This window comes from Ranitomeya imitator, chromosome 6, assembly GCF_032444005.1.
Source record: "Ranitomeya imitator isolate aRanImi1 chromosome 6, aRanImi1.pri, whole genome shotgun sequence".
NCBI classification, from domain to species: domain Eukaryota; kingdom Metazoa; phylum Chordata; class Amphibia; order Anura; family Dendrobatidae; genus Ranitomeya; species Ranitomeya imitator.
The window spans coordinates 563,478,142-563,489,300 of NC_091287.1; the positions used below are offsets into that span (position 1 = coordinate 563,478,142).

General features: G+C 51.9%; 1 protein-coding gene across 1 annotated transcript; it reads left to right on the forward strand.

Annotated features, from left to right (window-relative positions):
• Nucleotides 1–447: 447 nt before the first annotated feature.
• On the forward strand, nucleotides 448–7,637 carry LOC138643197 (protein brambleberry-like). Its single transcript, XM_069732040.1, has 12 exons — nucleotides 448–784; nucleotides 996–1,124; nucleotides 1,198–1,383; nucleotides 2,078–2,300; nucleotides 2,507–2,623; nucleotides 2,758–2,937; nucleotides 5,582–5,788; nucleotides 6,211–6,352; nucleotides 6,434–6,492; nucleotides 6,618–6,799; nucleotides 6,949–7,049; nucleotides 7,371–7,637. Exons 1-12 carry the CDS (start codon nucleotides 542–544, stop codon nucleotides 7,507–7,509), a joined length of 1,908 nt encoding a protein of 635 aa, XP_069588141.1. The 5' UTR covers nucleotides 448–541; the 3' UTR covers nucleotides 7,510–7,637.
• Nucleotides 7,638–11,159: the final 3,522 nt, after the last annotated feature.

Here is an 11,159-nt window from a genome sequence, read left to right on the forward strand (position 1 = left end):
TTTCACAGCATAAGAATATAAAAGTACAAAAGTGTATAAAGAAAATATATTTTCACCTTGACATGGTGAGGATGGGGTACCACCACTGACACTACACCGCCCCCTGTGGTGAGGAAGGGGTATCACCACTGACACTACACCGCCCCCCTGTGGTGAGGATGGGGTATCACTCCTGACACTACACCGCCCCCTGTGGTGAGGATGGGGTATCACTCCTGACACTACACCGCCCCCCTGTGGTGAGGATGGGGTATCATTCCTGACACTACACCACCCCCTGTGGTGAGGATGGGGTATCACTCCTGACACTACATAGCCCCCTGTGGTGAGGATGGGGTATCACCACTGACACTACACCGCCCCCTGTGGTGAGGATGGGGTATCACTCCTGATACTACACCGCCCCCTGTGGTGAGGATGGGGTATCACTCCTGACACTACACCGCCCCCTGTGGTGAGGATGGGGTATCACTCCTGATACTACACCACCCCCTGTGGTGAGGACAGGTATTACATCTCCTTTTTTCCTGCAGCTATCGTGATGTCTCCCGGCCGCCATGTTTTTCTGCTCTTCTTCGTCCTCTGCCTTCCTACGGGGATTGGGGCTTTTTTTGGCTGGTTCACCAGCAAGTCTCCCAGTGACTCGTCTGCCCCCCAGAAGGAGGCGGCCCTGGACCCCCGATCTCTTTCCAGCGCCCCCTTTGAGATGACCACTTCTGATGAGAAGTTTTTAGCTGAAGCCAAAATCCTGGAGCTGTCGCCTCTGGACAGCTGTCACTACAAGGTGCGGAGTGTGGGGGTCCTGCTCTGTTCATCCTGTTGTACTCCAGTCACACCCAGAGCTGCATCCACAGCAGATGACAGTCCGACTGCCCCTCCCCCAATAACACGGCAGTGCAGAGACTGTAAGGCCCCGCAGCTCTAGTGCGGCTGCAGCTCTGGATGTGACTGGAGTATGGGTCTTGTGTGGTGATGGCGCCTCCGTCTCCTTACAGGTTGTCAGTCAGCTGAGGGCGTCGTGCACAGACATGTCGGAGGAAGAGATCGCCAAGCTGGGGGTCTCGCTGTTCAACTGCCAGGCAGAAGTGGAGGGGCGGCGGACGTACCCCTGCACGGAGGACATGGTGAGCAGGACAGGCGGTGCTCAGCAGAACTTCTTACGCCGTGCGGTTTACTGAGTTGGTCCATTGTCCGCAGACCCTCGCCGAGTGCACGTCCCCCATGGACCCAGACACCTGGAACGCCTACCACATTGTCAGTAACCGGGCGCGCTCCGTCTGCTATGCCACACGACAGCTCCACTTCCGCCGACGCACCGAGCTCACGGTCAACACCCTGGTGTCAACTGCCATGGACCAGCTGGAGGCCATGAAAGTGCTGAAGGTAACAGAGCACAATGGGGGGTGGGAGACGGGGGCTGGTATTGAAGCCATTCATGTTTAAGCAGCACGGTCAGATGCCCACCCTGGCCCAGAATCTGAGCACCTCTGTGGGCGCGCGTTCCCCCTCCTGGGTGCGGCCTCTGTGGACACGTGTTCCCCCTCCTGGGTGCGGCCTCTGTGGGCGCGCGTTCCCCCTCCTGGGTGCGGCCTCTGTGGGCGCGCGTTCCCCCTCCTGGGTGCGGCCTCTGTGGGCGCGCGTTCCCCCTCCTGGGTGCGGCCTCTGTGGGCGCGCGTTCCCCCTCCTGGGTGCGGCCTCTGTGGGCGTGCGTTCCCCCTCCTGGGTGCGGCCTCTGTGGGCGTGCGTTCCCCCTCCTGGGTGCGGCCTCTGTGGGCGCGCGTTCCCCCTCCTGGGTGCGGCCTCTGTGGGCGCGCGTTCCCCCTCCTGGGTGCGGCCTCTGTCTTTGCCCTTCCCCCCTCCTGGGTGCGGCCTCTGTCTTTGCCCTTCCCCCCTCCTGGGTGCGGCCTCTGTCTTTGCCCTTCCCCCCTCCTGGGTGCGGCCTCTGTCTTTGCCCTTCCCCCCTCCTGGGTGCGGCCTCTGTCTTTGCCCTTCCCCCCTCCTGGGCGCGGCCTCTGTGGGCGCGCCTTCCCCCTCCTGGGCGCGGCCTCCCCTCCTCTGACATTACGTCTCTTCCCAGGACGGGCAGGAGGAGCTGAAGGAGCTGACCTCGGAGTCTCTGCAGAGGGTCCTGAGCAGCCAGGACCACCTCCTGACCCAGCAAGAGCAGCTGCAGAACAACCAGGAGAAGATGGAGGGCTCCATCACCGGGAACCTGCAGCTGCTGGCAGAGGAGAAGGCGCTGATCGCCAGTGGGCACCACCTGGTGGCGGACATGATAGAAGGAATCACACGAAACATAGGTATGTAGGATCGGCAGCGTCTCCGGAGCGCCCCCTGCTGCATCGCACTCCTGGTAGAGACACTACAACTCTCAGCAGACGCTGCCAACCATGTGGGATCCGCGGAGACCCTGCCCCTGGGGACCAGACAGTGCGGAGACCTCTGGCTGTGGACTCCTGCACCCATCCTCCGCTCGCTGATGGGGGTCTTTCTTTCCTTTCTGTAGAGAATGTGAGTGGTCACCTGACAGCGCAGGATGCGGAACTGCACAAGGGGCATAAAGCCATCATGGCCGACCTCGCGGAAGTCCGAGCCAGGTCACGTGACGTCTACGCCAAAATTGGTGAGTGCTGAACCCAATGTACTGGAATCACAGCTGAGGGTTTGTTACAATGTATCAGCGCTGCTGGCTGTGACTGCGCCTGCTGATTACGGCTCCTCGCTGCGGTGACCGCTGTTGTTCTCTTGTATCTGCAGAGTCTAACCTGGCGCTGTTCCTGTCCTACCAGGACCGCAGCGCGCTGCACTATGACGTCCTGATGGAGAAGCTGCAGCGCATGAACCGGAGCCTGAGCGCCGCACTGTACGCCATGGAGCACATGCACCGCAGTGTGAAGCACCGGCTCAGCTATATCCAGGGGTTCATCATCTGGGCAGGTAAGGAGCTGCCGGGGATGTCTGCGGCGTCCGCCACCAGGGAGAGACGTCCAATATGCACCTTGCCTTAAAGGTGAAGTCTTCTTGTATCTTGGCCACCACTGCGATGGCTCCTTGTGGTGCCATATTGTCGCCCAGCGGTGCCGCGAGGCAGCGGAAACACTGTAAGCCAGGCTCAGAGCAGTGATGGCAGCGCTGGTTGTCAGACACGGGGGTTGTCAGATACTCCGGTGCATGTCACAATAATGTGAATATGCCATGTTTGAGTATCTACCTAAAAGTACATTGGCTTTTCAGACACGCTGTGGCCTTTCCGACCCTCTCTTCCCACTCTGCCTGCGGGTGTAATCCAGAACTCCTCATTCCCCCCTCCCTCAAGAATTTATATGGCTTCAAAGTGAAAGTACAAGTAGAAGCACATGGGGGGGGGGGGGGAAGGGGACCCAGGTATCTTCGTCCTTGCAAATCTAATCATAGCACCGATTAATGATAGAAGTGGGACAAATACATTTTTGGCATGTGCTTCGGTAGAACCACAAGCAAGTGAGTTTTCCAGGTGCCAGAACCAGCACAATTGAGAAACTCATTACTACGGAACTGGGTCACCCAACCACCCCATGTCTATACTTAAACGAATCCCTATGGCACACTGAGCATAACAACATGGGTGTCGTCTTTCTAACAGGTTCCTATGCCAAGATATGTGCGATGAGGATTTGTCATACTGTTAAGATAGGGTAGTATCCAGCCTCTAAGTGAGGTCACCACAGGGGGAGGGCTTTGGTTTTAGGCTAGATAACACAGGTCAACAAAAAAAAAAAATTTTTCTGGTGTCCAAAATATTTTAATGAATTTGGGGTATTTTTGGGGTGCTGATTCTGAATATGCTATCAGTTTTGCCAGATTGGCTCAAGTTTTTGAGATTTTTGGTATCTTATTTATAGCACTTGTTGGTAAATGCGACGCATCATCTCCTTAATTTCTTTGGATTAGTACTTGAACTGAGCAGTTCTCAATATAGTTTTGTGTTAATTAGTGTTCTAAAAGTTTGTTCATAGCTTGATTTTTGCACTAACTTTATGTTGTTGTCTGTTTTCCAGTGAAAAGCATGAACTCATCAAGAAGAAGTTGTCTTAACGATCCAGACTCATTCTGTTACATTTGTGGCCAATACACACTTCATCATCATCAGGTGGGGGAAGGTCAGGTAACATGGTAACCACAGGTACAGGCACATCTTCACAATGAGGGACAGGCCTTCTTGCAGATTCCATGTTAGGTTACTCCCATTTTCGTTTCTTATGCTTATTGAATCCTTGCACTTGCACTGCACAGAAATAACAGTCATCATGATGATTTTTTTGCTCTCTCCACACCATTGGAACACCAAATTTGAAGCTTTTTCTTTGTCCTTTGCTCCATTTTCGTAATAATTTGATACATGCTTTGCACACTGTGTGGTGCCCAAAACTTGTCTTGGTCCCCAAGCATAACCCCAAAATAGGCAAAATACACTTTTTTTACGAAGTCTGTTATGTTTCTTCTATGTTTTGGCAGTGTGTATTCACCACAAATGTAACAGAATGAGTCTGGATCGTTAAGACAACTTCTTCTTGATGAGTTCATGCTTTTCACTGGAAAACAGACAACAACATAAAGTTAGTGCAAAAATCAAGCTATGAACAAACTTTTAGAACACTAATTAACACAAAACTATATTGAGAACTGCTCAGTTCAAGTACTAATCCAAAGAAAATAATGAGATGATGCGTCGCATTTACCAACAAGTGCTATAAATAAGATACCAAAAATCTCAAAAACTTGAGCCAATCTGGCAAAACTGATGACATATTCAGAATCAGCAGCCCAAAGTTACCCTAAATTCGATGAAATATCTTTGGCACCAAAAATGCTGTTGACCAGTGTAATAAGTGAGTGAAGCAGCAGTCTTTTAGTGTCTGTCTGTGGTCTAGCTGTTATACAGGGGTGATGCATCTGGATATATGCTCGCCCTTCCCCCACAGCACACGGTCAGCCATCAGATGATATGACATAACGAAATGTAAGGGTTTTTCAACCTTAATCCCATTTTATTTGTTACTGTACATACGATACTTGTCGTCTTTACAATATCTTTTTATACTTCTGTAAACACTGCCTACCTTTTTTTGGAGTAAAATAATAAATTACTAGCTTATCTCTCCTTGCTCTATAAAGTACCCGGACCCGTTAATAATTAAGAAATCGAAGCTGGTGGCAGCTGATTTGTCCTGTGCATTTGCAAGGCTTTCTAGCGATGGCGGCGTTGATAATTATTGTTCCCGCCTGAGTGGGAGTAGTTATATCGCTCTCGCTGCAGCGTGCCCAATAGCCAGTACATAGCAGGCAGCCTTTCTTGCAACTAATTACCCTAGGTGCAGTACCCTGACTGACCTGAGGGTGAGGGGGGCGCCAGAGAGCTGTAAGTTCCAAACCAGAACTGGGAAGTGGGATATAGATAAATCCCCTTCAGAAAGAACCAGGGGCAACCAAACAACCCCTGTTCGTGCCAAATTCTTGAGTGGCGGGGATGATAAAGGTATCCTCCCCGTGAGCCATGACAGTGCATTACTGTGGATAATCCGCCCACGACTTCTGTTCACAGGCGGGAACCTGGACGCCATTTCCACGTGTGTCCTTCATGGCGCCTACTTCCTTCTCCTGGCCCTGCTGATGACGTTCCTGCAGACCCCCGGCTTCTCGCGCCTCGTCCTGCTGCTCCTGATCCTGCTCAACGCGGTTTCGGAGCTCAACCACAACACGTCGCTCGGGTTCAGATCGCTGACGGCGTTACTGGTGTGCACGATGATAGGTGAGCGCAGACGGGGGGGGGGCGATGATAGGTGAGCGCAGACAAGGGGGGGGGGGGTGGTGATAGGAGAACGCAGACAACGGGGGGTGCCTGGGGGGCGGTGATAGGTGAGCACAGGCGGGGGGGGGAGGGGGGCGGTGATAGGTGAGCGCAGACGGGGGGGGGGGGGAGGGGGCGATGATAGGTGAGCGCAGACAAGGGGGGGGTGGTGATAGGAGAACGCAGACAACGGGGGGTGCCTGGGGGGCGGTGATAGGTGAGCACAGACGTGGGGGGGGGGGGGGAGTTCCTCCTCCCTGGGGGTGCCTATTTGCCGGGAACTAAGGCTACTGCATATCTGAGGGGGGTCACCCTCTGCCAATGTGTGGAGAAATGGCTGACTTCTTGAGGTGACTGCGGTTTCTCTCCTGCGCCCCCCGCAGGTCACTGGACGCTACTGCGTTTCATTTGCTACCTGGTGAAGGTGAGGAGCAGGAAGGCCGCGCTGACGACCCCCAAAGAGTCTCCTGTGCTCCTGCCGTATGTAGAGGAGGATGCAGGGTTTTGTAGCTCAACTCCTGAAAAGTAAGTACACCCATTATGTAATTTAAAAAAAACAATGCTAAAGCAGCACAGAGGATTTCAGTAATTCTCTTGTATGTTTAGGGCAGAGGACGCTCTGTTGAAGGAGAAGCTGAGGAAGCTGGTGGACGTCAGTCACATAGGTGCGGCCTCTGGATGGCGCTCTCTCTCTGTTCTTGTGACTTCCATCCAGAGCTGCATTTATAATTCTTCCCTGCGGCCAATGCAGGTGTTTTCGCCCTGATTTTGCTCGTTCTCCTTCTTCCAGATGATTCGGTGTTGGGTAACGAGACGTTGTGTAAAGATGTGTCTGTGGTAGCGTCTCCGGCACATCAGGACTGGAAGTCGCAGCCGTGGACGAGGACTCCGCTGCCGTCCACTCCCGCCATGAAACTGCGCCGACTGAGCGTCTCTAACTCAGTCCGGGGGCATGACCGCCCCCTGAGAACGGTGAGTGCTCGGAGGAATGATGTGCTGCAGCTGCCACTAGGGGGCGATGTGTATCGGTCGCAGCCTGATACCTGTGTGTCGACATCGCCCCCTGGTGTCAGCTGCAGAGATTGCACAGAGCAGATGTAACTGTCGTCTTGTTCCTGCAGATGGCGCCGGACAGAACTCCCCAGCGACACTTGGGGGCAGCGTTTGATGCCATGTCGGAGTCTATAAGTAAAAGTCCAAATTCTTCTTGTTGCAGCAACATGTGAGTGTCCAGAGTAATGTGAAGGAGACGGGAGGCGTGCCACTACAACTCCCAGCATGCTCCTACATGATACAGTGCAGAAGCTGTGAAGCCACAGGCAGCATATCACTGCTATATACACTGAGCCAGCTGCTGTGGAACTACTACTCCCAGCATGGCAGCTGGAGCAGATCTTACTGTGGCGCATTCTGGGACTTGTAGTGCAGCTTGTTGCAGAGACTCATTCTCAGGGGGCGGCTGTGAAGACCCGATATAACCCACCAGTAGGGGGCAGATGTGGGTTATGTCGCCCTCACACCCTGCCCCTTGTTACCCGCACAGGTCACTGTCATCGATGTCTCCGCGCCAGTTCTGCCACGCCATCACCCGGGCAGGTCAGCCCTGCAGGAACAAGGCCAGCGGAGGGCAGGAGTTCTGTAGGGTCCACGCCGCGGGTCAGACGTCCTACATCGCCCCCTGATGGACTGATCCAGGCACTGGCCCACCTCCGCGGTCTGGGGCCCCTCTGCTGCACTTTACTCTGTTCTGTCTGGAGGAGACTTCTGCAGATTTTGCACTTTACGGCCCCTGTGGCCCCTGATGGGATCGCTGATTACTGGTTTGGCTCCCGCAGATTTCTGTATTTTACCTGTTTTGTAAGTCTCGGTCTTCTCTGTATTTATCTATTGTAGAAATGTTTTTATAAAAGGCCTTTTGTAATAAACCTGAAGTCTTTTCTACAAAGTCCTGTGCAAAACGGAGCGACTGAGGAGGAGCAGGGGCTCGGATCATGGGGGGCTGCCAGCTGTGACCCATGAAGCATTGCAACCTAAATTCCTGTATTCTCAGACCCCTGAAATTCAGTCTGTATCCAATCAGTCCACCCAGTAATATAGGCCTAGATGTAAGATCTGTGTGTCTCCCAGTAATATAGGCTGGATGTGAGGTCTGTGTGTCTTTCCCAGTAATATAGGCTGGATGTGAGATCTGTGTGCCTCTCCCAGTAATATAGGCTGGATGTGAGGTCTGTGCGTCTCTCCCAGTAATATAGGCTGGAGGTGAGGTCTGTGTGTCTCTCCCAGTAATATAGGCTGGATGTGAGGTCTGTGTGTCTCTCCCAGTAATATAGGCTGGATGTGAGATCTGTGTGTCTCTCCCAGTAATAAAGGCTGGATGTGAGGTCTGTGTGTCTCTCCCAGTAATATAGGCTGGATGTGAGGTCTGTGTCTCTCCCAGTAATATAGGCTGGATGTGAGGTCTGTGTGTCTCTCCCATTAATATAGGCTGGATGTGAGGTCTGTGCGTCTCTCCCAGTAATATAGGCTGGAGGTGAGGTCTGTGTGTCTCTCCCAGTAATATAGGCTGGATGTGAGGTCTGTGTCTCTCCCAGTAATATAGACTGGATGTGAGATCTGTGTGTCTCTCCCAGTAATAAAGGCTGGATGTGACGTCTGTGTGTCTCTCCCAGTAATATAGACTGGATGTGATGTCTGTGTGTCTCTCCCAGTAATATAGGCTGGATGTGAGGTCTATGTGTCTCTCCCAGTAATATAGACTGGATGTGATGTCTGTGTGTCTCTCCCAGTAATATAGGATGGATGTGAGGTCTGTGTGTCTCTCCCAGTAATATAGGCTGGATGTGAGGTCTGTGTGTCTCTCCCAGTAATATAGGCTGGATGTGAGGTCTGTGTCTCTCCCAGTAATATAGGCTGGATGTGAGGTCTGTGTGTCTTTCCCAGTAATATAGACTGGATGTGAGGTCTGTGCGTCTCTCCCAGTAATATAGGCTGGAGGTGAGGTCTGTGTGTCTCTCCCAGTAATATAGGCTGGATGTGAGGTCTGTGTGTCTCTCCCAGTAATATAGGCTGGATGTGAGATCTGTGTGTCTCTCCCAGTAATAAAGGCTGGATGTGAGGTCTGTGTGTCTCTCCCAGTAATATAGGCTGGATGTGAGGTCTGTGTCTCTCCCAGTAATATAGGCTGGATTTGAGGTCTGTGTGTCTCTCCCAGTAATATAGGCTGGATGTGAGGTCTGTGCGTCTCTCCCAGTAATATAGGCTGGAGGTGAGGTCTGTGTGTCTCTCCCAGTAATATAGGCTGGATGTGAGGTCTGTGTCTCTCCCAGTAATATAAACTGGATGTGAGATCTGTGTGTCTCTCCCAGTAATAAAGGCTGGATGTGATGTCTGTGTGTCTCTCCCAGTAATATAGACTGGATGTGATGTCTGTGTGTCTCTCCCAGTAATATAGGCTGGATGTGAGGTCTGTGTGTCTCTCCCAGTAATATAGACTGGATGTGATGTCTGTGTGTCTCTCCCAGTAATATAGGATGGATGTGAGGTCTGTGTGTCTCTCCCAGTAATATAGGATGGATGTGAGGTCTGTGTGTCTCTCCCAGTAATATAGGCTGGATGTGAGGTCTGTGCGTCTCTCCCAGTAATATAAGCTGGATGTGAGGTCTGTATGTCTCTCCCAGTAATATAGGCTGGATGTGAGGTCTATGTGTCTCTCCCAGTAATATAGACTGGATGTGAGGTCTGTGTGTCTCTACCAGTAATATAGGCTGGATGTGAGGTCTCTGTGTGTCTCCCAGTAATATAGGCTGGATGTGAGGTCTGTGCGTCTCTCCCAGTAATATAAGCTGGATGTGAGGTCTGTATGTCTCTCCCAGTAATATAGGCTGGATGTGAGGTCTATGTGTCTCTCCCAGTAATATAGACTGGATGTGAGGTCTGTGTGTCTCTACCAGTAATATAGGCTGGATGTGAGGTCTCTGTGTGTCTCCCAGTAATATAGGCTGGATGTGAGGTCTGTGTGTCTCTCCCAGTAATATAGGCTGGATGTGAGGTCTATGTGTCTCTCCCAGTAATATAGACTGGATGTGACGTCTGTGCGTCTCTACCAGTAATATAGGCTGGATGTGAGGTCTCTGTGTGTCTCCCAGTAATATAGGCTGGATGTGAGGTCTGTGTGTCTCTCCCAGTAATATAGGCTGGATGTGAGGTCTGTGTGTCTCTCCCAGTAATATAGACTGGATGTGAGGTCTGTGTGTCTCTCCCAGTAATATAGGCTGGATGTGAGGTCTGTATGTCTCTCCCAGTAATATAGACTGGATGTGAGGTCTGTGTGTCTCTACCAGTAATATAGACTGGATGTGAGGTCTGTGTGTCTCTCCCAGTAATATAGGCTGGATGTGAGGTCTGTATGTCTCTCCCAGTAATATAGGCTGGATGTGACGTCTGTGTGTCTCTCCCAGTAATATAGGATGGATGTGAGCTTTGTGTGTCTCTCCCAGTAATATAGGCTGGATGTGAGGTCTGTGTGTCTCTCCCAGTAATACAGGCTGGATGTGAGATCTGTTGTCTCTCCCAGTAATATAGGGTGGATGTTTGCTCCGTGCGTCTCTTCGCAATTTTCACCCCCTGAAATGCAGTTTACATGACATCCTACACTAGGATCTGCTGGATTGTCTCCATTCCTCGCTGCAGATCTGGGATGTCTCCCCTCAGCCACTATTACAAGCCGTGATATCAGACCTATGTGCCCGGTAACCCTGCAGATCATGCATGTGAGAGGTCTTGTAACCCCTGTGTATTATTGATGGTGGTGAAGTTTCACGTTTCTACTCAGGCCCCTAAAGTTCCTATTGGCTCACATTTACAGTAGTGTTCAAAATAGCCGTGTGTTCAAGAACCTGAGTACAGGGCCCGTTCACACTGGGTGTCTCTGCTGCGGTTTTTTATGCTAATTTTCAGCTGCTGTTTACAGTACCAGCAAAGCCTATGAGATTTCAGAAACCTCATGCAGTTTATTTTTTTTTTTGTCATCGGGGTTTTGTGCTTTGCAGCATTTTTTTGACAGAGCATGTGTCGCCTCTTTCACAGTCAGCTCTGCTACCTCTAGATGGCAGGCTGCATGATGCGACCATACAGCCTGTCGTCCAGCAGAGACAGAGTAGTGGACCCGAACCCCATTTAATTGAATGGGGGGTCCGACAATAGTGTTTGCCACTGTCATATGCATGACAGTGTGGCAAACGTCGCTTCTAATCGGCAGTGGTACCATCCCCACCGGTCCGAGCCGCGGTTCCCACTCTGTCAGAAGACGGCGTGAGCGCTCAGCTGTGATGGG

Excerpts from the sequence above, each read along its gene's own strand:
- LOC138643197 (XM_069732040.1), top strand. The coding sequence starts at position 542 with ATGTCTCCCGGCCGCCATGTTTTTCTGCTCTTCTTCGTCCTCTGCCTT. Across the intron at positions 1,384-2,077 it reads AGGCCATGAAAGTGCTGAAG|GACGGGCAGGAGGAGCTGAA; the intron begins GTAACAGAGCAC and ends GTCTCTTCCCAG. Across the intron at positions 2,301-2,506 it reads AGGAATCACACGAAACATAG|AGAATGTGAGTGGTCACCTG; the intron begins GTATGTAGGATC and ends TCCTTTCTGTAG.